The sequence below is a fragment of the Oxyura jamaicensis genome, chromosome 8, assembly GCF_011077185.1.
Source record: "Oxyura jamaicensis isolate SHBP4307 breed ruddy duck chromosome 8, BPBGC_Ojam_1.0, whole genome shotgun sequence".
Taxonomy (NCBI): Eukaryota; Metazoa; Chordata; class Aves; order Anseriformes; family Anatidae; genus Oxyura; species Oxyura jamaicensis.
This window is the reverse complement of record NC_048900.1, coordinates 1,325,784-1,352,444: the sequence shown is the minus strand read 5'-3', so window position 1 is coordinate 1,352,444 and position 26,661 is coordinate 1,325,784. Positions and strand designations below refer to the sequence as shown.

The window sequence follows — 26,661 nt, the reverse complement described above, 5'->3', positions numbered from 1 at the left end:
GGCAAGCCAGTTCTTTCTTGCCTTTCAAGTCAGTTATTTTTTTCCTAGCATTTTAAGGGACAAGGACAGAATGTACCGCGTTTGTGTTCACAAAGTGTTCTCACAGTATTATGTCTTAAACTTTATGATACCAGTTGTTTGTTTGGTAGTGGGGCATTGCCTTCAGTCAGTTTGTGCACATTATTATTGACTCTCTGAATTAATGTTCAGCGTCACAAGAAACTGCTATTTCATGGTACAAAAAGCAGGCATCCACGTAAAGTACATCGTTAAAATGTGAAGTGGGAACTTAAGAAGTGCTTCTCTCCATGGCAGATCGCAGACTTTCTAGTACATTTCCTGGGTCTGCAGGATGACCTTTCCTGAGAGGTATCAGAAGGCAGTTAAAGCGTTGGAGCAGCAGAAGCATTAGTGCAGTGTGCAGTCAGTTAATTAGCTTATGGAGACCTAATAGTTATGCCTTGCTATGTTCAAGAAGATCCACGGACAGAATCCTTGTCAGGTCTATTTTGTGAAATCAGGAAAAATGCAAGTGCAGGATAGGAACTGAAGGATCCCCCTAAAGATTCGGCACAATGGAATAGATAGGTGGTAAAGGAGAAGGTCAGATGCATCTCGGGAAGAGAAACGATGAATATAATGAGTAATTAGTGATTGACTGTGAAGTCTCTTTCCCAAGGATGTTACAGCACGTATGCTGTTATCTGACTATTTTGCAACTTACAAATCTTTGTGTTTCAAACACAATCAAAAAAACAACAACAAAAAACTCTAGTTCTTAATAGTTGTTCCTTTCTTTTAAGATGGCATTGGAAAGTAAATGAAGTACAGTACTTGTATTACTGCTAACATGCTGTGAAAGAGGAGAGGAATTTTCTTAAGTAAACTAGTTAGAACAAGTTTAAGATGGAAGCTATGAAAGAAGAATCTTCTGTGGTTAGAGGAATAGTGTCATGAGTTCATGGGCTGTCTGACTGTCCTGTATGCCTATGAATCACTGTATTTCTCTGCAACTAAAACATAACTACACTTCAATAAGAAAAAATATATTTTTTTTTAGGTGCGGGACTGCATTCAGAAAACATTGACTGAATGGAGCTCAAAGATAGGACAAGATCTGAAACAGGTACGAGAGGTATTATGCATGTGACATGTGAAAACAGATATATGTATATGGTTACACCTTTTAAAATATAAACGAATCTATTACATTTCTATGAAATTATCTGCAGCTCCAGATACCTTAAAATAGTATTTCTCAAATCCTTTTTTTTTTTTTTTTTTTAATTTAATACTTCTCAAGAGGTTAAGAAATACCAAAGTAAAGAATTCTGTTGATGAGAGATAAGACAATTCTTAGTTTGGAAAAAAAAATCCTGGTTGGTAAGATTTCAAGTTAATTGTTGAGATGACCAGATGATCGATTACACACCAACAAAAATCATATACCTTAGAAGTATGATAGTTCTCCCCTGAGGTTTTACAAGCATACTATCAAAACCACAGAGACGATAAACTAGAGAGATTAAGATTGTCCAGTTTGGCAGGGAGCTCTGAAGTGTAGTCTTGGATGTCTCAGAAATACTCCCAAAGATGCAGAAGTGGCAATCTTCCCTTTAAGAAGTGAAGACTTTGACATAATGCTTAAAACCCCTGTCATTGCCGGCTGACATGAACGTGAAGTTCCTGCTGCATTTGTCTGTTCCTTTTTCACTATTGCTTCTGAAATTCAGCAAAGCAGTGAGAAGTTCCCAGCAAATGTATTTGCTCTGTAAAATATTACAATATATTTCTTTTAAAAACAACACAAAAACTTTCCAGACAGTGTTTTTTTTTTGTTGTTGTTTTTGTTTTGTTTTTTGTTACCAGCTCTTGTGTAACGATGACACATGAAAATGCACTTTGCTACATTCCACGCTGGAGTGTGGTGAGGCAGTTACTACTGAATGATTTGTGGAAGATCTAATGATAGCTCAAAAAGTGAACATAAATATAAATGTTTGTATCAGTAGGATATAGTGATCCATTTAAAGTTAATTGTTTAGTGTAAGCTGGGTTTTCTCTCAAAACACGTTAACTGCATATATATGAATTCTTTTATGAGTCATATCAGCTTCCAATAATTCAAAAAGTGTTAACTTCTGTATAGAATGTTGACTGTATGGAATAACTCCATGATTCACTTGAGGACTTTTTTGTAGGGCAGGAAAAACTACCAGAGTTCTTGGTTATAGGGGTGTGGGGTAACAAGCACATGCTTGTGTTGTTATCATACAAAATTTCATGGAGATAAAGCCTTAAAGTTACCTTGTACCAGCTGATACACAGTCTGGTCTTAAGTGAGCACAAGGGTGAAATCTCTGAAAGTTTCTTAATTTCAAAATTATTTTATATGTTTTTTTTACAGCGCTTTCATTCTAGATTTCCCTGAAGGTACAAAATACTGTTATGCAAAGTTGTTCCCACCCAACACCACAAAATACTAATTTGGATAATGCTTTATTCAGCCAGTCCTGAGGCTTTATTTTTTTAGCGAGGTAGTTTGAAATGGCATGGTGATCTTTTTACATCAGAAAAGCAGAATACTGCAAAAGGTTATTCCAATAATTCTCAACAGACAGTCATATTTTTTATGTTAGGAGCATAATATGTCCATAATTGTCATATAGCTTTATTTTCCTCTGTTGTTCTCACAATGGGTTGCTTTCTTTCCGTGTGATTGCATTTTTATACTACTTTCGTTTCCAAATTTGTTCTGTAAGGTGGGGTTTTTGTTTGTTAGCTTTAATTAAAAATATTCCTTAGAGACTTATTGTCACCTATTGATGAGTTGTCTCATGTGCTTACTAAAGGAAATGCTGGAGGTTCTGGAATGTACTGTAGCTCAAGCTGTAGAAAAAATGAATCCTGATGAAAGGGATGAGTTGAAAGTATCAGGTAAGAAGGCAATTAAAAAATCTGGTTACACAGAGGTTTCATATGCTGTTTACAATAGGATGTTCATATATCTTTTTTTTTCCTTCCTGTTCTGTTATTGCAAAGTCAAATGGCATCAGTACACACTGTCATATTTGAATCAGTTGGCTGAGAAAGACCTGAACGTGTTTCAGGTTTTAAAGCATCTCAATTTTCAAGCAGCTTAAATTTTTCTAGTTTAACTTCCATCCCCTCAAGGCATTTTAAATGTACCTTGTGAATTTTTGTTGACTTTTCTGAAGCAAATTACTAAGAATTAAGTAATTAAGAAGTAGCATTGGAAGCAGATTTATTTGCATAATTTTTCCAGGTTGAATATGATGAACTTGAAGGAGGCAGTCCAAACTAACACTAGTACATTTTGAGTCTTAGTAAGTTGTGAAGACATCTGTTTGTATTATGTTTGTTTTTTTATCCAGGCTATGGTTAGTGTTTAGTGTCTTGATGCTTAAGTCCTAACTTTACAGCTTATTAGACCATATGGTTTCTTATTCTGAGACTGTGCAACAGCTACCAAATTCAAGAGAACGGTGTCATTATTGGGCAGTCACCTTTCAGAAGTTTTTTTTCAGTTTTGAAGTGGTGTATATTCCTAAAACCCGTTATCCAAGAATTCATAAATAGCTCTTTACTTTTGTTAGATACACCATATATTTAATAATAGCTGGTTTGTTTAGATATTGATTTCAGTTTCTTTGAAAATAGCAAAACTTTTCATCGTTGGATCAAACTCTTCATCAGTCAGAGATGCAGTTGACATGGGTAAGTGTGAAACTTGAACTCCCTTTGGTATTTAGAAATAAAATTGGGATATTTTCAATCTAAGAGGTGTATTCAAGATGTGTCACAAGTATACATTGTTTCTCTCTAAAGAGAGACCTAAGTGGTAAAGTACAACTTGCACACTATTCCACTCAGTAAGCTTATTAAACGTGGATCTCTGTAGTCTTGGATCCAAACACTTGTCTGATTCCTTGCTCCAAGAAGGAACAAGTTCTTACTCTTTTGCACAGAACTTGTTAAACAGCAAGTAACGTGGTTTTCTTGTAACAGTGATTCAATACGTTTTTAAAAGGGGCAGCTAAAAACAGTATGAATTTCACTGCTAACTGTGATATTTCAGATGTCCTTCATCTCTATGTTTAATTCTTGGCTAAAAAAATTGCGTTACTATCCTTGGCTAGCAATACATTTGGAATTCTCAAATGGTGAATTGGAAACTAGCAGAGCAAAGCAGATTTTGTTTGTTTGTTTGTTTTCTGAATTTAAGATGTCATGCTGCTTATGTTCTTATTTCACAAAAAAATGCATCTTTTTTTCTGTTCCTTCAGCATGTTCAGCCCTTGGAGTTGCTCAGTTAGATTCAGTCATTATTGCCCCACCTCCTATTGAAGATGGAACTAGCCTCTCCTTGGAGTATTTGCAACCTTATTGGCAAGAACTTGAAACTCTAGTTCAAAACAAAAAGATTGTTGCCATAGGAACCTCTGACCTTGATAAAGCATTGTTAGAGCAGCTGTATGTGTGGGCACAGGTGAGAACAAACTTCCTATTTGTAGCATTTCTAAGACAGATTAACTACTGTTTAGTTGGCTGTTGCACTATTGTAAATGGTTTTATTAAAAATTAAAAACTAGAAAAAAATTGCCCCAGTTACTTTCAGTACCGTCAAGATGTTGGTCAGTGTTCTTGCAAACAGGCCTGCAAAGACTGGAAAGCATGGGGCTGTTCAGTAGTGGTTCTTTGAAGAAATGAAGGTTTTAGTTTTGAATGCTCTTATACTTAAAAAGGAATATAAAAAGTACCCTTAAACCTTTTAGATTTATTCCGGTGAGTCTTTGAGAACATAACTGTTTTCACTTCAGGCTGTGTTATGAAAGTAACGATTTCCCCTAAGAAAAATGCTGCTAAAATGGAAAGAAGAGAGACTGAATCAAGCAGCACAATATTTTGTTTTCCAGTGTGACTAATTGCCTTGTCACATTTGAGCAGTGGAGGTCTGTACTAGTATCTGGCCATGTTCATGTAAGCTTGTGGATTTACTGTTTCCTTATCAATTCTTTGGATGCTCATTTTATGACATCTCTTTTGTGATAAGTACTGCATCTGTGTAAGAGGCCCTGCTGAGAGTCTTGTTTTGTACTCTTCACTGCATTGCATGTGGTGAGAGGAGGACGATAGAGCGAATTCATGGCCACCTGCGTGGTGATCATGAAGGTAGTTTGTGACGAACAGACGCTCAAGGGAAGAGTCCCTTTTAACTTGAGCAGTTCTAGGCACTGACTTGAATACATGGAAGATGGCAAATTACATATCCTTAACAGAACTGGATTTTTATTTGAGATCTTTTTCAAACTAATACCCCTATAATGTTTTTACTATGAAGAGAGGGTGGAAACCCACAGCTGTTTAGGGAGCACAGCAGGCATGAAGCCAAAATGGGTTAGTACGTGCCTCACAGTGACAGTACCTGAAGTTAGATCTTATTCTTGGTTTGGACCTTGCAGGAAATTGCATGTGTAGAGTTGCCTGTTCAGCAACATGCAGAGTTAGTTATCCTTGTCCAGACCCCAGAACAATGGTCAAAGGCAATTGTTAGAAGCGGTATTTCTGTTGTAATAGAGGGCATGGGGCAAACAACTAAAATAATGTTTTTTCTTATAAAAGCATTCTGTTACTTTCAGGTGAAACCAAGTAGTAATCAGGTGAACCTAGCTTCCTGTTGTGTGATGCCACCTGATCTCACAGCATTTGCAAAGCAGTTTGACATACAGCTGCTAACTCACAATGACCCAAAAGGTAAGGCTTGTCTGGACAAGTTAACAGAACACTTCTGAAGTGCTCAGACACTTCACGATAACAGAAGACTTCTAAATGCATTTATTCAGTACAGAATCAGCAATAATCTTTCTCTGAACTCTAAATTTCATTACATTTGAGTCCTGAACTTCTAGAAGTTTCACCTTCATAAAATACTTCTATTAAGTTCTTGCTTTCCCTTTCAGCAAGGGAAGGGGTTGGGAGGCAGTCTTCCAGCCTGGTATATTCTTTTGAAACAGTTTTAATCAGAGAAAATGAAGTCAATAGAAGAACAAAAGAACTGAGAGATTTTTGCTATGTATTTTTCAAAAATAGATTTCTATAAATCATAGAACAAAATGACAGTTGTATTGGTGAAGAACAAATGGAAGTTCACTTGCCTGGAATTTTTCTGTCAAAAAACTTGCATAAAAATGTTAATGGTCAGTTGATTTTTTGGGGTAATGGTAGACATTAAATTATAAACTTCAAGCAAGAGTGTCTGAAAGTAGTGATGACTTCTTGTTACAAAGAGAGTCGATGTGAATTCTTTAGTTGTTCAGTGCAGTGATTCATCTATGAAATGATTGAAGGACTGTTAGACTTTCTATAGACACTTGAACTCTGAGTTATCAGCTCACTAGAATATTCTGGGATATTGCATTTATTTCTCTCAAAACTCATCATCTTCACTGTAATGATGCTTTAAATATCTTGCTGGAACTGTAAGCCAGAAGTCTTAAACAATACTTAGTTTATTTCTTCTCTATACTCTTCCTGATGACCAGCTATTCACGATGACCGTATTTTTCTTTCCTTCTCCTTTTTTAACATCCAAAAGAAAAAACTGTATGAAATGCTGTTTATTAAGTACTATGTTTTACGTTACCATTGTCATCGGTGCTTCAACATGTAGCAGCCTGTAAGATGAATTGCCATTATATTTGGCAAATTCTGTGTCCAAAACAGAGCCTGCAATTTAATAAATATTGCCTATCAAGAGTCATGAAATGAAGAAGAGGAGTTAGATTGAAATCAAAGCAAGGAGTCATTGCCATATGCATTGTTTGCTAAGCGTTATTTTTCTGTCTTGGTCAGCTGAAGAGCATTGAGACTATCTTTTGGGAGCACTCCTCTACAAAGAGATTGTTGCCTTGACTGACTTTCCAGAGGAAACTAGGAGAAATTGTATTTGCCTTCCTTTTCTGCTTTGTGGCATTTAAGCCTATTTTTCTTAATGCTTTTTTGGCTTGTGCTTATTACAAGCCCAGTTATGAGAGATGCTGTAAACGTTGAGCTTCTTGTGACTGCGGAAGTAACTCAGTACTTTGCTGATTTCAGACTTACGCTTTGCTTTCTTCTCGTTTGTCTGGCTAGCTTCTCAATTTTAATTTTTGCCTTTTTCCTGCTAATAGCTCTGCTGATCAACTCCATTTGATATTGTAGAAGTCTCAGTTTATTAGTTCTGTGGGAAATAGTGTTGAAAAAAAAAAACAACAAAAAAAACTTGTCATGAAGATTTCTTCTGTAATGTTCAACAGCTTTTACCCTGCATGCACTCTGGAAGAGTGGATCTGTGGAGTATCTAGCACTGCTTAAGATTTTTGACTGTAGGCAAAAGCTTTTCTTACTAAGTGTTGCTTTTTGCTGCTGTTTACATGACATTGTTTAAAGCATGAATATCCCTTTTTAACTTCAGAATTACTTTGTGAAGCAAGTTTCCAAGAAGTTCTTCGGGAAAGCATCCAGAACGTCAAAGCACACGAATGGATTCCTTTATGGATTCTCCGATATTCAGTCATTGTTAAAAGCAGAGGAATTATCAAGTCCAAAGGCTATATCATGCAAGCTAAAAGAAATGCCTCTTAAAACACTCATCTTTTTTTTCTTCTTTGAAATGGCCTACTGTTTTAATTTCTTGGGGAGGGGGGAACACTGTTTTTTCCTAGAGAGGTTTTTACAGCATTTATAGCAAAGACCAAAAGTTGTAATTATTCAGTGTGATGTTAGCAGGAGTGTCTGCAGTGTTCTAACACTCTTTTTCTTTCTTAACCTATTAACCAGTTCATTAAAAATATGAAATATTTTGGGTTTGTTGTTTGTAATTGAAATGATCTATAAGAAACAGTCTAAAATATTTCTTTGTATGACCAGTTCACTGTAAAAGTTATCATATTTTAGCTACCATTAGGTAGTATAGAGAAACATATATTTTTAAAATTTAATTTCTATTAAATAGTAGTTACTGATATGGTAGGTACCTAGCTTTAAAGCATTCAAGGACTAGTTTTTATAGAAAATTGTCATATTTCATGAAAAAATATCCCGAAAAAATAAACTATCTTGTTACTTGGTGTGTATGTACAGGTAAATCAGCTATTTAATTAGTGTGGGTGGGAAAATTGGTTTATTTTTAATACTGTGTAAGAGACCTCTGATTTAGAAGAAATGCATCTTCCAAATTACTTTCTATTACTTGAATTCCTTCTGGCTTCTTTGTGCCTTTGTGTTCTAGTGTTTGCACAAGTGATGACATCTTTACAGTTTGAAATAGAAAATGTTTTATTGTGTGAGTGTTTAAAATAAGAACTGGAAACAAATGATGAGAAATCTGCTAATCAGAATTCAAATTGTACCTGGCTTGTGCTCAACTGTTTGGTGTTTTCTGTTTGTTTGTTTGTTTGTTTGTTTTTGATACTTGGAAACTACGCAATTGGAATCAGTCAAGTGAGAACATGTTTGCTGCATGATCATGTAAAATGGCTTATTATTTTGGGGTTGCCTAGGAAACTTCCTTGCTTGAGTGCCATTCAGAAATGATGCTAACAAGGGTTAGTTTAAACTTAGGTATATTTCTGTTCAGCAGTAGCCTAATGCACCAGCTTTGGTATCTTGGGGAGATTGCTGCAGCTAAGGCAAGACTTCTGGTTTAAAAATAGTCTTCCTATTGAAAATGCCTTTTAATTTGCTTAGCATTTTAATCAGACTGTATTGCAAAAGTTCAATCTGTATTTCAGCACGGGCTCTAAGTGTCTAAAATCAAATACTCCCTTTTCCTTTTGATTTCAGGTAGGAGTAGGGCTTTATACTATTACTTGTAACTTATTTGTACATATTTTGAGCTTCAGACTGTATGGAAATAAATTTTCACCAATTTATTTTAAATTCTGTTGTGCAGGCAGCTAGTAGAATTTAAATGCTTTTAGGCACAGTCTAGAAATACTAGCTTACAATAAACCATTCCACTAAGTTAAGATATGAATTTTGATAGATACCTTTGAGTCCTTAATCATCTTATCTGGCAAACCATCTTATCATCTTATCAATCATCTTATGTGGCAAACTCTAGGAAATTCTTGTGGATTACTTCAATTGTTTTGATAAATAAGAGGGAGAGAACTAGAACCAGTAATGTACCAATAAAATGTTTATTTTTTTCTCCTAATCAAAATGTATTCTTTTTTTATGTTGGGTTAGTGTGTATCAGATTTTGAAAAGGAGTTGCATTTTAAACTTCTGTACTAGCTCTGAGAGGAGTGCTGCTGCTGATTAACCACTGTAATTTCTGTGACTGACATTCTGTATGGTGTTAAGACTTGCATGTGTGTTCAGTTTTATACATTGAAATTCCATAAAAATAGAATTGTGCTAAAACAATGTACAAGTTGCCCTAATGGAATAATTATTTTCTTTCTGACTATAAGCTATTAACAGGTATTTTGCTCTAGAAAAGTACATTTTAAGACACAATGTTATTTTTGTAGTGGCCTAAGAGCATAACAGGTTATCAGGTTTTCATTACTTGTGTCAAAGTGGGAGAGGTGGGATTTCCTTTCATGGGAAATTGGAAAAATTGAATTAAAAATGTAGGCTTTTAATTTATGTTATGTATAACTTCTCTTTATGCTGAGAATAGTGTTTTACAGTGAGACTTTGCCATGAACTGGTCTTAACCATGTTTTTACGCTCAGGGGTTTCCCTGTAACATGGCACACCTCAGCCTTTATGTAACAGAAGGGGCACTCTCCGCTGTGTGGTTTGAGCATCTGAAGATGCCACGTTCACAAATTTAATATAGTGGATATGGGGGGGGGGGCCCCCCCCCAACAAATAAACCACGACCACCGTTGTCATTAGTGAAGACAAGTTAACTAACGTTGCGATTTCCCCTCCTTCTTTACACTTTCCTATACCCCATTCTCGCACCACTCATTAACCAGAGCTGAAGGTGAACACGGGCCCTCCGCGTTCCTTTCGGGTGCCTTTCCGTGCCAAGCAGAGCCAGCACTGCCGCTGCTCCGTCACGTTCTGGCTTTAGGCTGCTGTAGCTGCGATCTCACACGGAGGGCCGAGCACGCTGCCGGTGCCGGATGGCGGAGGCCAGGCCGCGCCCCGCCGAGCGCTCCGGAAGGGGCTGGGCACGGCGCGGCCGACAAGATGGTGGCCACCAGGCAGGCGGTGAGGCGGTACGGGCAGGTGCCGCCGGCAGCGGGGGGCCCCGGTAGCACCCCCGGGCCACGGCCCGCCGGGGCGGCGGAGGTGAGTGAGGGGGCCGGGCTGGGCGGAGGGCGGGCTGCGGCCCCGGGCTGCCGCCCCGGGCTGCCTGCGGCGTGAGGCGTGGCGCTGCGGCAGCCATCTTCCCTCTCCCCCCTCTCTTCCCTTGCTGTTAGCCGAGCGCTTGGCTGTAGCTTTTTCACGAGACGCGCACTGTCCTGTCAGTACTGACCCCCTAGATAGCATGTTTTATGGTGATCTGCCGTTATGCTGGGCTTTGGGAAGATCCTGCCACTGCAGAATGCTTTTTCCACTACAGAACAAGCTTTTCTACGATTTTGACTTGGATTCAGGGGTAACTTACAAGCATAACTAAAGAAGCAGATTGTGCATGGTGTTGCAGTTGCTGTGAGACCAGTGTGTTCCTAAAGCTGCTAAAAATGGATTCAGAAACCTTTTAGGTCTAATTTTGTAGTTGAGGAAGTCTGCATCTGTTTCTGAATGTCATCTCTGGATTTACTTCCCATGACAGCTTGCCAGAATTTTGTGGAATGAGACAGCAGGTATCTTTTTATTTATATTTCTTAATGCAGTGGTTTTCTTTACTCTGTCTTGACCAAAAGACAGTAAACAAATGGATAAGAAAGGGATGGTTTATTAATGCTTCTTTGACATAGATAGTTACTTGGAGAGTTTTAACACATTATCAGCATGACTAAATTTGTGTAAAAAAAAAAAAAAAAAGTTGTTAGTGATTTGTGTGGCATACTTTTTTATGAGATTATCTTATCCATTAATAACATTTTTTTCATTTTCTTTCTAGGTGACATCTGCTGAAATTGGTACTTCTGTATCTACAAGGATGCCCAGAAGGAGTAGAGCTGTTTGTAAGCCTGAGGTAATTAAAGAATCTCAGCTTGAACAGGTGGAACACACAGAAGCAAAATCAGATGCCAGTGATAGCTTAGAGATAAGAACTACTAGAAATGAGAACACAGCTGTTCATTCAGCACAACCAGCTGCCGAATCCCAGGTTGATGGGGATGTGTCAGAAGCAGAATCAAACTGCTCTGCTGTGTCTGGTCTTCAGACACCTTTGATTATAAGAATAACAAGAAGACGACAAATTGTAGTTCCTTATCAACCAGATTCTCCAGCAAAAAAAAGACACGACAAGACAGCTTTTCTAAATGAGTTAAGCAGGACTCTGGATGAAGATGATATCTCTGAAGCTGAATCTTTTTCCAGCGTTTCTGGTGTCCAGATGCCTAACGTTTCCAGAACTACAAGAAAAAGGCAAAGCAAAAAGAAGTTACAACCAGATCCAGTCTGTGAAGCCCAGAGTGAAGATAATTCTGATGCAGAGTCATGCTGTTTTCATATGGAACAGCCCATTACTACCAAACGACTTACTAGGAGCATGCGAATGAAAGCACAAGCAGAAAATAATGAGGAAGTAAACAGAATTGTTTCAGAAGATGAGAATTTAATTGAGGACACGGTTAAATCTGAGCCATTAATAATTTCTGATTCCAGATCTGCTCCACAATTAGTCTCTGACAAAAAAGATGGTTCTTCTGTCACCACACATAATAAAGGATCCAGTTTATCTACAAGCAAATGTTCTTCCAAATCTGCTAATGCAACCTTAAATGAAGATGTGAAACAAGACTTTTTGAATGATACAACACTCAGTAGTCTTCCAAAAATGAAACAAAGTAGTAATACTGAATCGCCCAGAAAAAAAGAAATAAAAGATACACAAATTCTTGGGGTAGATGATTCAGAGGAAGAATGTGACAAAGTTCAAGAAGAGTACAGTAAAATACTTGTGAGGGGGGTGAAGTTAAAGAATATGGATCTTTGTTTAACTGACTGCATGAGTCCCAAACAATTGTTAGAATCCGAAGGGCAAATAACACCGAATGAAAGTAAGAAAGTTCCAGAATACAAAAGAATAGATGCTGAGGCAGCGGTAGAGAGGTCTTTTGCCCATGCAAGTGAATTAAGAAAGGATGAACAATCTAGTGCAGTGAGCAGCCCACAGGAGGATGCACCTGTTGCCCAAATAACTGACAGTGTTGCTGGTAGATGTAGAATGCTTGAAAACAGTGTGGACGGTAGTGAAGACCAAACAATAGAATATGCTGATTCTGTATCCCATAGCAGTGAAAGATCAAGCAGTGGAAATAATTCCCTTGCATTGTTTCTGAGCAAAGATGAAAGTGATGAATCTGAAAATAGTGATGTGGCAGACACAGATACAGTGGAAGAGAATAAGAGTTACATGGAGGCAGATGAAAGGACTCCTGCCATGAGCAAACCTTTAAAAAAGAATTCACTGTATGTTGAAGGGCTTTTTGTAATTGATACTGAGCCTGGCATGGGTTCCAACCAAAAGTATTATCTAGATCAGGTAGACCAAGCTAGTGATGTTGAAAGTAAACATGAAGGAAATGAAAAAGTTGAAGAATCCTCAGATCTAGAAGAGGCAGAAGAAGAACTGATAGATGAAGATGAGAAAGATGAAGATGATGATTTATTGAAAAATAAAATCGATGTGTAAGTATCTTTCTGGGAATAACTAAGAAAATTTGCATGATATTGAAGCATATTCATAAGACATACATTATGTGCTCAGTGACATAGAATAAATGAGGGAGTAGTGTTGTCATAGTCATAGATGTGGAAATGGATTGTTCAGATTATTAGTTATAATTCAGTTACTTTTTCAGGTTTACATGTAGCAGAACAGAAGTGCCTGAAATATTTAGGTATCTTGAAGCCTTGTATGTGTTCAGCATATAAAAATGTGAAACTGGCTTAAATTGGTCGGGCTGACTTAATTGCTTATTCAGAGCAAAGGTATTTATTTAAGTTGGGGGGGGTATAAATAATGGAAGTTTATTAAATCACTTGCATGTTATTTAATTAGATCAAGCTTTTTAATCCTGAACATGTGCATAAGCTTTTATGTTTTCAGTTCTTGTTTTCACAGGATGGCTCAGGGAAGATAATAGATTGTGACATTGTAACACTTCAAGCAAAACCAGTCCAGCATAAAATTACGGAATAATTTAGGCTGGATGGAACCTCTTGAGCTCATCTAGTCCAACTCCCCGCTAAAGCCCCTTTACATGCTTCATGTGTTTAAAGCACAATACTCCGTTTAGGTCCAATAAATTTAAGGCTTACTCTTTTAAGAAACCTTCAGGTGGGCCAGAAGTCTTACAAAAAATGAGACAGGCATTCTTTGTAAAGGTGTTACAGATTATTAGTTCATTATATATATAAACATTCAAGCTACAATAAATACCAGATATACCAGTTTAGATATTGGCATATTTTTCTGTAATACTTTATAGGTGTTAAGCATTCTTGTTATTTAAAAGCTCCTCTTGAGTCAGCCATCATACTTTTTTATAGATGCATTTCTTTGGCTGCCTGAATGTAATAAGAAAGAAAAGGTGAAACATCCTAGCTTTTAATTGTTAAATAACATCATTGCTAGCATTATTATACAGACGGTGACTTACCATTCCAACACTCCTCTGATGAATTCTAGCATCTTCATACTTTTCACTAAAAATTGAAAATATTTTTACCACATATGTGTTTGGCCTTTTTTTTTTCCTCTTTAGCTAGCAAGCTTCTCGATGTATAGAAGAAGGAAACTGGTCATAAGTTCTTTTGCAAGGTTAAGCAAATTGATAATTCATTTATAGAAGATAGAAATATCCAAGATAGGAATACAACATTAGAGTTAATGTGAAAGATCTGTGGAAGTGAATCTACAGGTATTGCTCTTTAAAAACCCTCTCTTTGTGCAGTGGCCTGATTTTTCCCTTTTATCTTCTGTCACCTCTTAATAAGGTATTTCTTCTAGATACTGAGACTTAACTGCAGTACTGAACGAAGTTGGAAGAAGAAAAAATATTTTTTTCTGCCTTTCCTATTCAGAGGACCGAAGGTGACTTATTACAATATTTCTAAACATTAACTATTTCCCTTTCAGTTTGCATCTTTCCAGCAGCATAGACCCTGGCTTGAACATTAAAAAGCTTGGAGGCTTATATATAAGCTTTGATGGAAAAAAACAAAAGCCTAGTTCAAGCGTAATTAAACAACCGATGGAGAAAAAGAAGGACCAGGTAATGTGTTTACAGTTATGCAGTTACCTATGACTACAGTAACACAACATTGTTAATTTCAATAAGGTTGGTTTACTTGTTTTTAAAGAAGTATCCTGTTTTCTGGTTTGCTGAGAACCTCCATTCATTTTGGCCAAAGTGTGTATTTACACTTGGTTTTAATCATAAGAATTCAAATACATGTGACGCTTCTGACACAGAAAAGCAGCGTGAGTACCAGCATTATCATGTAAAATAAAAAGGTTGATTGTGTGTGCAGGTTTGCCTAACAGCACATGAGCTTAAAGTCTGCTAACAAGATACGTAGTCTATAGCAGGAATGAATTTCAGTAAGTACAGGACTGTACCATTCCTAGTATGAGATGAGTAGTTTTATTTCAAAACACCCTTAGAGATAAAGGAAATACGTTATTTTTGTTGAGGCTGTTTTCTTAGGTTTATCCATGATAGCCCACTTCATTATGGAGCACTTGCTATCTTCCTTCTTCCAGAGTTAGCCAGCTGTTGCTGGCCAGGGTTCTGCTCACTCTTTGTTTAGAAGGCCACTGCTATTTTTGTTGCGCATCAAATAAAGTGTTTGCAACTCAAATGCTTTATTATAATGCTTAGATTCTTTATCATTCCTTTGGTAAGTTCTGTAAATACAGGTAAGCTATATGTTTGTATTGCTGATATGACTGACTGACACTTAAAAAAAATATCTTGCAGCTCTTGCAGAAGAGTATAATAACTCCAGATTTTGAAAAAAAGGAATGTGTCCCACCCTTCAGGGAATCACTTCACCAGCTAAAGAAACAGCGCAGAGTAAGTGAAGAGCTGTTAATGCTTCAAATGACAACACAGCATCTTTAGCAGAAAACCCCATGCTGGGACTGTGTGCGCATACACAGTTCACAGAAAGTGGAGTGTTAAACTAGTTTATTATCTCTGAGCCATCTTGTGAAAAGCAATCCTTTTAGTAAGTAACCAGTACAGTGGAGGGAGATATAATGTGTACTCATGGGATACAAATCTGGGGTTAATGCAGTGCTGATGATCTTACTGAAAGGGTCATAAAATATACTTTTTAAAGGTACAAAGTTATGTTCTGAATGCTTTATCCATTTTTTGGAGGGAGGAGGGGGAAGTTCTTAGCTGTATCCTGTCCTGGTAGCTGAAGGAACTTTATTATTCTTGTACTGCATCCTAGGCAGAGCGAGAGAAGACAACAGGTGATGGCTGGTTTGGTATGAAAGCCCCAGAAATTACAAGTGAACTGAAAAATGATCTTAAAGTTTTGAAGATGAGAGCTTCATTGGACCCTAAGCATTTTTATAAAAAGAATGATAGAGATGGTCTACCCAAGTATTTCCAGGTAAGGAAGAAGCAAAAGAAGGCATTGTGCTACTCTCAGGTGTTGTGAACAGTTTCTACCTATTTTATAGGTGCCCTCTGTTTTTGTTGATTTAACTTTATAGCTAAATTACGAAGTATTTTGAGTAATTTGCTGCAGTTTACAATTGCTTAACTATACTAAATAGTTAAGCAATTGTATATTTTTATTTAATTTTTATTTTAATTAAGCAATTGTATATGCTGTTTTTTATTACAGCTGATCTCATAGGACTGAATGAACACCTGACTTAATCATTATTCTGAACCCTCAGTGACTAGGTTTCCACTGATTTTTAAAGTACTAGCCTTCATAATTAGTGTGTAAATAATAATTAGTTTATGGACATATAAATACATTAGAGCTGGCCAACATGCTAATTGGAAGAAATGTGATGCCTTACAGGATGAAGCTTTTATTAGAGCTGTTGTGGAACCCATCTAGCAAACACGCACTCATAAGAATTTCCTTTCCCTCCTCAAGAAGATGTTTGAAAGTTAACTGGATTTCTTAAATATTGATACATCAGTCTGATGTTGAAAATCATACTGTCCTAAAGCTGAGACCCTCCTCTGTCCACTAAGCATGAAGCAAAAATGACTTTGCATACAAATTTTGTTAATTTTTTGATATTTTTCACTTTTATATAATAAATACCATTCTGATCTTCTCTGTAGCTGTCTTTAGAATTGTTGTTAAGGATTAAAAAATAATCAACATCTTGCTACTACAGTAAGAATGTTTATAATTTTTATTTTTCAGGTTGGAACTGTGGTTGATTCTCCCATAGACTTTTATCATAGTCGAATTCCTAAGAAACAAAGGAAGAAAACAATTGTTGAAGAGCTGCTTGCAGATTCTGAGTTTAGAAGGTATTTTAAAATAGTTTTGTATTTCTAATACCACAGGTAGAAGAGAAGTGTATTTTTAACGATATAGCTCTTCTGTTGTTTCCATTCAGTTTATATGTTGGTTTTTTTAATTTCAAATAAAACTTTTTAGTCAGTTTTAGCAATTCATCAGCACTTGCCATTGAGAAGATCTAAGGGACAGGAGATAACTGGAATGTGATAGCATATTTTTTTATCTTCATAAAAGGGTTTTACCCAACCTGGGGGTCATTACTTTAAGAATAACTGCCGACAGCAGTGTTAGTGTCGAAAAGAAAACATTTGGGCTTGTTATGGTTCACTTCTAAAATAGGTGTCCATACAAGCTTGTACCAAAATAGGCTTTATGCCTATGCATCAACATTTTTTTTGTTCTTGTTGTTCGTTTGTGTGAAGACTGATTAATTTTTCTTGGCATGAGTGATAGAAAAATGTTGACTATAATAATGTGGAAGTTGGTGGGATTTCATTTTGTAAGTATGGCAGTCTGCCACCTGTCATAGCAATCAAAGCTGCGCAATATGGATGATTTAATTTTGGCCTAACCTCCAGATTTTTGGAGGAGATCCCTTAGTTGATCCATTTTTATATTAGTTGTTACATGATATTAATTTGTATTACTTTTTTCCCCCATAATGACGTGTTTTCTTGGAAACAGTATGTGATTTAGGCTAATAAGGTTAGTCTTGTCAGGCTTGTAAACTCATGGTTAATGTTGGGAAGGCAAGTTAGTGTAGCTGTTTCTTAACTAGCTTTCTGGCTTGACCTGATTTATGAGGTATATATTAGAAGCAACTTTAAAAATGAATGTATTTGAAATTTGATCAGCCAACTTAGGACTAATTAGGACTTTAACCAGCTCTTTTAGCATTAGTGCAGATAAATGTTTTTAGTCTTGCAATTAAAAGTTTTAGTACCACTAAGTGTGCAGTGATCCATTGTGATAGGAACATAAAAGTCTTGTGTGGGAGCTAGCAGCTCATGTTCAGTACATATATCCTGTTTATTGTGTGGTGTTAATCTCATCTCACTCTCCAATCTTGAGTAAAGTAAGGTTGATTAGCTAAGTTTGCTGAGCGAGTAGCATAAGAACGGGAATAATATATCCATATCATTGCTGAAATCGGCGAGTCTTCCCAATAGGAGCAGTAGCAGCTTTTTAGCTAACTGTCCAAAATGTGATTATATATGCAATGAAGAACCCAATGATTATAGCAGAATTCTTGATTCTTGAATCCAATTTATCTCTAAACCAATTTGACCTGCATTTATCTGAAATCCAAGTGTTGATATCCCTTTATGTATGCATAAGTATCCATATTATCTTTTCCTGAACCTTGATTTGCCTTGCTTAAAAGTAAATTATCTATTTTGTTCAGATATAATAAAAGGAAGTATCAGGAGATCATGAGTGAAAAAGCAGCTTTTGCAGCAGGGAAGAAGAATCGGAAGAAGAAGAAATTTCACAATTAAGACTTGAAGAAAAATAACAAGCTGGAACAACTTATCTGTTATAAAACTTTCCACAGATTTCTTTGGTTCATGGTGTGTTTTTTTTTTTAAGATTGAAAGTCATGTAAACTGAGGGTTAGGGAAATTTCTGCTGTAGGTATGTCTTAGGAAGCTTTATCCAAAAAAAAGTGAGTCTAATGTATATTTAATGTTTATTTTAAAATTTGATTATTTGAAAGCATATTGTTAAATCTGAGAACAACATCCAAATTCATTGGTTATATCTTGTTCAGTCTTCAGTCTTTGTGTGACTGAATTAGTAAATTTAGTTTAAAATTAGGCATGCAATTCACCTTCACGCCCATTATATATTGTAGCAACTTTTTCTAGGTCTTACCAGAGGTGCTTCTGGCCAAATCTGTAACAGAGGGTATTGAGAAATAGTTTGGTTTTGAAGAGTTTATTTCAACACTGAACGTAACAGGGATGAGAATGCTGTGGAATTTAGCATATGCACATATATACAAATAATATATGTAACTATAAATAAATATTGAAGTATATAGTATTGCTTAATTCATAAAATAATACAGTAGCTATTTATATGCAAAGTTTTAACATCTAGTCTTCTGTCACTTTTATTAGCTTTTACCATTTAATCATTGTTTAATGATTTTTACGAAAAGAATTTGACAATTGGCTCCATTACCTAGGGTGTGGTCTGCAGATTGTGGTCTACTAGCTGATTTGGAATAGTTATTCAGGAAAATGAATAGAGTGAGTTTAGAAGAACTAAAGATGGTATTAGTTCAGCTTCCCTTCAGTGACAGTTTATAATGCACTGTGATTGCAAAAAGTTTTGTGCTGTTTGTTTTTTAATGACCTAGTTACTGTATTGCTGTTACAGTCAGTTTAATTCAGTTATTGCAGAAAAGAGAGATAATAGAAGAAATAAGACTGTTACTGCATTGTCTCAGATGGATTGGGTGAGGAATATATAAAAGAGATTATCAGAGGACAAGTGATATTTATTGTTTTCTTGAAAGTCCTACTGAATTTTAAAGGTTGTAGATTTTAAGTGAAAAGGATGTTTTTGTCCAGTGTTTAACTGATTTTTTTTTTTTTTACTCCTGAGAATGAGTAGGTTTTTTATGTGTTTTATTTTAAGGATATTAGCTATTTGTGCTGGAGGTAGCTAAAATGAAATGAGAATCATGGTATTTACTGATCACCAACTGAAATATGAAAGAAAATTTCCCATGACCCTTCAGATTTTTTATATTCTCTTGAAGTTAACCATAAATATTCATTACCAAGCACAGACAGGGACGTAGATTCCTTAAGAAGCGCTGGTTGCCTGGAGATAAATGGTGCACAAAGTAAAGTGAATTTGCTGGGAAGTATGAAACATGTAGACGTAGAGCCACTTGCCCCCAAGTCCCTGCTACCATGCAGTATTATTCTAATACAGTTGTATGTAAGCTAAAATCTTGAACCTGTAAATGATAAAAAGCTAATAAAAACAACTATGGTGTCTTGTTCTCTGGATGAGAAATGGAAGCGCAGAAAATGAATACTGAACACTGAGGAAAGAAAACAAGCCACCAGAGTAGTTGCTATTCTGTCACGTCTTGGGATGTTCTAGCTGAACTCCAGAAAAGCAATGTGCTACCGTGAAGGGCCCTAGGAGAGAAGAGCAAGTTCTGGTTTTAAGCAGCAAGCAACAGCGCCATGCTGGTTGTTGAGGCTGCTCAATAGCTTGTTGCAAATCTTTAAACAAGCTAATTTATACCCACATTGCTAGTGTGGGATTTGTTTTATGTTCTTTGTCTTTGCCCTTCCTTCAGATGTTCTTATGTCTTCTGTTTTGCCACATGCTGTGTGTAGCAAGTGCTCCTGTTCTACTGTGGAAGCGAGAAGGGGACACATGAAACAGTGTGAGCAGGGCTGCAGGGCAGGACCTGCACCTCACGTTTGCCAACGTGCTGGCCAACTACTGCCTCACCTTGTACTTCATTCAGCTTCTTCCAGTGAAGGCACTGGTTGGCATATTGTTTTGCAATAACCTATCTTCATAAAAGCATAGGAACATAATACTTTGGAGTACTCCTTAATTTCAATTTAATCAATTGAATTTGATTAAAAGTGACAAATTTTAAGTTGCTAGTGAGAGCAGGTGAAAAAATGCACCATGTGACTCCATAAGCTTACCAGATGATCAGAATTCTCTGAAAATACTCAAATTTGTCAAAAAAAAAAAAAAAAAAAAAAAGTTAAACACCGGCATAATTTGTAAAACTATTTGCCTATACGCTGCAAGCATTTTCTTGTAATTGTGCTGTCAGAAATGCTTGTGTTACATTAATTCTGCCTGCAATGATATAAACAGTTACTGACAAATTTCCCTGAGATTAAAGAGCAACAGAAACGTAGCTGAGGGTGGCTGAGATGGTCCTGGGGCAGTACCACCAGTAGTTATGGTTAATTTAGGTGCAGAAGTAAAATACTTCTCATTTTCCTTTGTTGCTCATGCTTCCTTTTTCCGTACCTTGGGCACTTTTAATCTCCCTGCAATCAACAGTCCCTTTAAAATTGAAGCTGCCTAATGATATGTCCAATTTATATTGTTATAATTCTTGATTCTTTTCCTTCTGATTCTCTTAATGCATTCTGAAAGACTATGTGTGTATTGTCTTTGCAACATTTTCTTCAAGGCCCTCTTCACACGCACGTTTTGTGGAGTTGGCTCCCTGTACTTCCCCACTGGGGCTCGTGCCTGCGTGCTGGGAGAGCCGTCCCTGCTGCTCCTGCCTGCGTGCTTGCGCCAGGGAATTCCCCGCTTCGCCATCAGGCATGTCTCTTAATTAACTTACGCCCTTTGGCACTGCTCAGGTATGGTCGTGTAAATGTTGCTCGCAACATGCAGATACAAACATGTGAAAGCTTCAGCCTTCTATTTTTTTCACTGGGGTCTAGACAGATTTTGTGGCACTATCCTTAAATACAAAACTTAGGGGAGCAGTAGTTGGAAATGAATGCATTGCTGGAAGTGATGGGATGAGGAAGATTTTGTCTGTCGCTTGACTTGGTTACTTTTATGGGATTCATGGAAGAGAGGTTAGTGTTGGCTACTTCACTGTGAATTCTGGGAAAACCAGATGTTTTTGTTAAGGCCTGTACATATTTTATAGCTAGATTGCATTCCTGAATGGGCTTCTCTACTGTCAAACAGTCATAGTTGATGTTACAGCGTGGCTGACTTTCAGTTACAGGGGTTTACCTTGGTTTTAAATAAACATTATTATGATATGAAAGAGAGACTAGTCACCTGTGCAGGATTAAAAAGCAATTTTTTTATTTTAAGAAATTAAATATAATTAATGAATTACATCGTGAATTTATTGTGAATAAATCATGAATTTATTTCAGTCATGAATAGCATCAAGGTTTGCTTATTGCTGCTGCTTTTTTTTTTTTTTTTAGGTATTATTATTCTACCACTCAAATTTTTGTTTTGATAGGTCTTATTACAGTGGCTCTTTGTCTTTTTATTGGTATGCGTAGGTTAGGAAGAAAAGATGGTATTAATTCAAGCATTAAATGCTTGTTTCATTTGCTGTATTTTGTGGGCGTTTTGTTGCTTGAAGATGATTTTGACCAGATCTGTGTCAGACTGAAGGAGAGAAGTAGCCTTATTTCCAGCTAAGATCGTTTTCCAGAGACGGTTCTAGAAACCAAACAGCATGACTCCGTTGGTCAGATACAAGTGCCAAGGTCGTTGCTGTTGCCGGGGTTTGCTTGGGACCTTTCTTTCCACACATTTTTTTAAAAACCGCTCCTTGTGTGAGGCACGGACGGGCGGCCACAGGCGGCCCTTGGCGCCTCGTGCGTGGCCGTTGGTGCCCCGCGCGCTTCAAGGCTCGGCCGCTGCCTGAGGGAGGAGGCGGGCTCGAGTGTCCCGTCGCGGGGGCGTCCGTGTTCGGCTCGGCGCCGCCCCGCTGCCGGGAGCGGCTACGCTGCCGCGCTCTCAGCCGCGGTTCGAGTCCGGGCGGCGGCCTCGCGGCCACCCGCGACGCTGGCCGGGGTCGTTGTCGCCGCCCCCGCTCGGTCAGGCGGCCCCGCAGGCACTCGCTGACGAGAGCCGGCCGCCGGGAAGCGCCAGGATGGTCGGCTCGGTTACCGGGGCTGTGAGGGAAGGGACGGAGGCAGGGGGGAAAGGTCGCAGCCACACGGAAAGAGGAAGGAAAATAAGAAACAAAAGCACATTCGACTCCGCCGGGACTCGAACCCGGAACCTTTGAATCGCTTCACCCTCTAGAAGTCCAATGCGCTATCCATTGCGCCACGGAGCCACCTGTTGGATTCTCCGCACGCCGCCCATAGAGCCTGCGCAGCCGTGCTCTGCTTGTAAGGCCTTGGCGCCGGGTGCCTTCCTTTTCACTCGTTAATAATGCGCTTTTTATCATTTCTCCAGTTTTTTTTAACTAGTATGAACAGGCTTAGCCTTATTAGCTGCTGTGTAAACAAGTCCCGAGGCAGCCTGTGCGCACGGGGGGGAGGCACCTGGGTGGCTCAGGAGAGTGAGCTGGGGCCGGAGCAGGCAGGGCTGGCAGCACGTCTGCTCTGTAATGCTGCTGCCTGCGTTGCACAGGATGTATAGGTTTTGTGAGAGTCTTGTATTTCATGTAATAATCAGTGTATTTCATGTAATAATCAATATCAGTATCTATAGAAGTGGAGAAAAACATAAAAGTAAATGCATCTAAGAATTGAAGTTGTGCAAGAGTCAGAGTAGGTCTCATTGGATTTATGAGCTCTGGGTCTGTGTGGTTTTGCCACAACTGTGCCATTCTGCACCAAATTCCTTTGTGCTTCTTGTAAATAAATGTTTATTTGTGTCCTCAGACTAACAACTCAGGTTCTGTGCTTCATAAAGGAAACAGAACTTTTGTTTTTAAGAACTGAATTAGTCATCAAAATAACGAGCTTAAATTTATATTTGTTCAGCTCAAATAAATCACTTGTATGTAGCTAAAAATTGCCCAAATTACCATCCTTTGGTATAGGAGTATCTGGGCACATTTATTGTAGGGCGACCAAGTGTCAGCACCTCCCCAGTGTGATTTGATACCATGGTGGCTTTGGACAGCAGTGCACTAATAATTGCAGATACTGAAGAGCAGGAGTTAGCTTTGAGAAAACTAGTCCTGAAGCTGTATGAGCAAATAATTCTGAGGCTTGTTTGAGTGTTATCTCCTCTCATAATTTCATTTTGGTTAGTTGGTTTACACAGGCAGGTAACAGGCTGGCTGGTGTTCTTGCAGGGCTGACACACAGAGATGTGTTCAGAAATTGTCCAGAGATATTTAAAATTGTTCAAGTCAGTTTGCATATTTTTTTCCCCTCCATTGTGAACGTAGTCCCAATGCAAAGTCCACCTTTCGTTTTTGACAGCAGATGGAGCTGCTGCATGAGAAACAGAACAGCTCACAGCCTGAATTGAGGAAACGTGGTATGTTAAGCAACAACAGATTAACTTTTTATAGCGTCTGGACCTGGATGTGTCCTTTGGACTAGCTTTTCTAGGGCCAGCTGAAGTTCAGTTCTCTTACAAGCTGTCTTCTAAGCTCCTCTTCACATTTATGCTCTGTTTCAGGGAGCTGAAGTTCAATTGTGCGGGCACTTAGTTTTCACTGAACTAAGCTAGGTGGTATTCTGCTAGTTTTAAATGAGGAGAAACTGAGATACCAATACCTTGACCCAGGACAGCAAGTGGATCAAAAGTGGGCCAAAAATGTCACCACCCTATGGTATTTTCCCACTGATAATAAAAACCTAGAAATTAGTCATAAGATTGGAGTGGTCTTTGAGAGACTTGCTACAATTTGAGTTTCAGCATTGTTTTCCAGTGGGGGGTTCCTTTACAGAATTATTTCATGCTTCCTTTATGGACCTTTTCTGCTTTTATTTTTTTAGTCCTTGTTTGTGTAGCTTGACACAGTGAAGAATAGCTACAAGCATTTTTTTTCAGTGTTGATTTATAGTTCTACTGCATTTCACTCATCTTGTATTCCAGCGCATTTCAGGAACATAACTTATTTTGTGCTTTTCTGTTGCAAAAGGAGAGTCTGTTCACTTTATTTTTAAAACAAGGAGCTATTTTGCTCTTTATTAACATCTCAGTTTTTATAATAAGCTGAAGTTTGTCACTTCTCAAACTTTCTCATGTAGCTCTTTTCAGTTTCCTTTTTGTATGTTCCTCAAGTTGTGTACTGTGCAAGGTACTTACCTGTGATGCGTTTCAAATTAATGTTCTTAACTGTACCAACCACCCTTGATCTTTGGCCTTTGTACTGCAGCTCTCTATTTCCGTGTGGCTTAGTTCTACTTCTTGCTGTCTGTGGTTTTTTATTTATTTATTTATTTTATTTTTTATTTTATTTTTTTATTAGCAAAATCCTAGATTTCAGGGTATCTTTTCTGTAAGCATTTGCTCTTCAGCTTAAGTTTATTTCTCTGGTATCATGAAGTTTTATCTAGTCTCTCTTTTGCTATTTGTTGTTTTCAGAGCAAACAAAGAGCTGAGCAACAGCCCTTTTTGCCTCAACTTGATCCTCAGATGTACCTTAAGTTGTGAAACAGTCCCAAAGACTACAGGCTCAAGTTAATAATTATAAAAAACAAAGTTGAAGGTGCAAAGTTTTTGTTCTTGCCTTACATTTTGAAAACCAGATGTAATATCTGGGATTTTTTAAATTGTTGTTATTAACATCAAGCCAACAAATATTTACACAACTGAGTTGTTCCTTTAAAGCTTTTCACAGATGTCACTGTAATTCAGCTCCTCCTATGCAAAAAATAAAAAATAAAAATGTATCTGCAATCTAGTGATTTAATCTTGAACTTCTGGATTCTTGTTCCAGCCTTGCAACTACCATGCCATGTTACAGTCTGCTCCATTTTCCCTTCTTAAAATATAGGTGCTAGAAGTTTTCTTATTCCCGCATGTTGTTGTGCAGTTAGTCATCTGCAAGGTAACTTTAAAATTCTGAGATGAAATTTTGATGGAAATGCCTTATTACATACCTGGTTTAGTTTGTCAGTTTCCATATGTCAAACCTAAGTGGTAAAAGTTGTATATTAGAATCTATCCAGGCAGTTGGGCTGCTTTTCACCAAGCTTCCCTTCTCCTTTGTACAGCTTTTCTACTGGATGATGGAGTTCTCCTGTTCCCTGTTTATTCGGTTGTTTCCTCAGCTCAGTTACTGGTTCTTCATTTTGTAAGAATGAAGCAGTTGTGTTGTCCTAATAAGCTTGAGACACTGATAAAGATTATTCTCTCTTTGCCAGAGTTTACATGCAAAACAAATAGGAGAAAACCCACAGCAAGTACACAGATTTGGTCTCAAGACTTCAGAAAAAAATCAAGAGGTGTAGGACATACTTCTCTAGTATGAACTTCTTTACATATAGGACTTTGAGATATTTAATATATACATTTTGCTCAGCAAGGATGCAGATTAAGAACAAGAATTTGAATACACAGTTAAAAGATGATAATTTTGAAACCATCTAAAACATTCCTTAACTTCCCCCACACCATTTAAACGCAGTATTTGTTTTCTCTCCTTACTCACATGCTCTGTGAATGATGTGTATGTATGAAACAAGTGCAGTGTTTGAGCAGTGGTGCAGTGCAGACATCTGAGTGCAGGTAACGGCAATGTTTTGTAAGTAAAACACTGGCTTAACTTCTGCTTTCATTTGCACTGTTCTGAATCTGACCTAACTAAGCCAAGTCAGTGAAGTTATTTCAAGGCTATGTTGATGTTAGTAAGAGGAAAAATTGGCCTGTAATGCCTTTTAGTTTGTTTTGTTTTGCTTGTTTGTTACCAGCTGAGCTGGCATAGTGTTCATTTTCACATAGAGAACAGGTGATTTTTGCCAACCTTTTATTTGGAGATGTCCCTGGTTAATAAACCCTGGCTTTAATTGTTGTCATTACTGTTCTTTCTGGGAGAAGTGCTTTTAATCTCTACTGACTGAATAGAGGTAGGAAGACTGCTGCAGACTCACGTCTCCTTGATAAGGAGAACTTGATCTTGGAATAAATTATGGGTCTTGTTGCGCTTTTTAGATTTCCCATTGTGCAGACTATTTTTCTTGACAGCTAAAAACAATAGTTGGCTCATGGTGTCCTGCCAACTATTAGGTCATCACTGAGCAGAAAGTGTGTCCCTAAGGTTGTGTGTGGTCAGTGCCACTTCTGGCAAGGAATTGCCAGGCATCTTCTGAAAGGATGAAAAGTTTTATTCTTAATGAAATTTTGCTTTGTGATTATGAGTGACTGACTCAGCATAATATGTGAACACTGACTCTGATGTAATTGCAGCAACAATGTTATTTAAAATCATGTTCTTTTGTCAGCCTTTTAACTACATATATTACACAGTCTGGGAATCTAGCCCAGAACTATATATATACTTTTCTCCCTCCCTCCCTTTCTCCCTCAACAAGTTTTTACTAG

General features: G+C 37.6%; 2 protein-coding genes, 2 long non-coding RNA genes and 1 other non-coding gene across 5 annotated transcripts in view; 2 read left to right on the top strand and 3 right to left on the bottom strand.

The window, feature by feature from the left end:
* The first annotated feature begins 988 nt into the window (after positions 1-988).
* GCLM (glutamate-cysteine ligase modifier subunit) lies at positions 989-8,410 on the top strand. Its single transcript, XM_035333908.1, has 6 exons — positions 989-1,126; positions 2,853-2,937; positions 3,682-3,738; positions 4,308-4,510; positions 5,661-5,775; positions 7,475-8,410. Exons 2-6 carry the CDS (start codon positions 2,856-2,858, stop codon positions 7,642-7,644), a joined length of 627 nt encoding a protein of 208 aa, XP_035189799.1. The 5' UTR covers positions 989-1,126; positions 2,853-2,855; the 3' UTR covers positions 7,645-8,410.
* Positions 1,932-17,070, bottom strand: LOC118171104. The gene is made up of 3 exons (XR_004753039.1): positions 16,937-17,070; positions 14,166-14,169; positions 1,932-1,942 (listed from the first exon to the last, which is right to left on the bottom strand). It is a non-coding gene; the product is annotated as an uncharacterized LOC118171104 (long non-coding RNA).
* DNTTIP2 (deoxynucleotidyltransferase terminal interacting protein 2) lies at positions 10,166-21,566 on the top strand. The gene is made up of 7 exons (XM_035333898.1): positions 10,166-10,314; positions 11,093-12,831; positions 14,285-14,420; positions 15,129-15,224; positions 15,610-15,774; positions 16,555-16,664; positions 18,062-21,566. Exons 1-7 carry the CDS (start codon positions 10,213-10,215, stop codon positions 18,153-18,155), a joined length of 2,442 nt encoding a protein of 813 aa, XP_035189789.1. The 5' UTR covers positions 10,166-10,212; the 3' UTR covers positions 18,156-21,566.
* Positions 21,567-22,401: 835 nt separating this feature from the next.
* On the bottom strand, positions 22,402-22,486 carry TRNAR-UCU. Its single transcript is given in 2 exon segments — positions 22,402-22,437; positions 22,450-22,486. It is a non-coding gene; the product is annotated as a tRNA-Arg (tRNA).
* Positions 22,415-26,661, bottom strand: part of LOC118171103 — a 47,045-nt gene continuing 42,798 nt past the window's right edge. The window contains exon 3 of the long non-coding RNA XR_004753038.1: positions 22,415-22,538. This is a non-coding gene — a long non-coding RNA (uncharacterized LOC118171103). The remainder of the gene's footprint in view (positions 22,539-26,661) is intronic.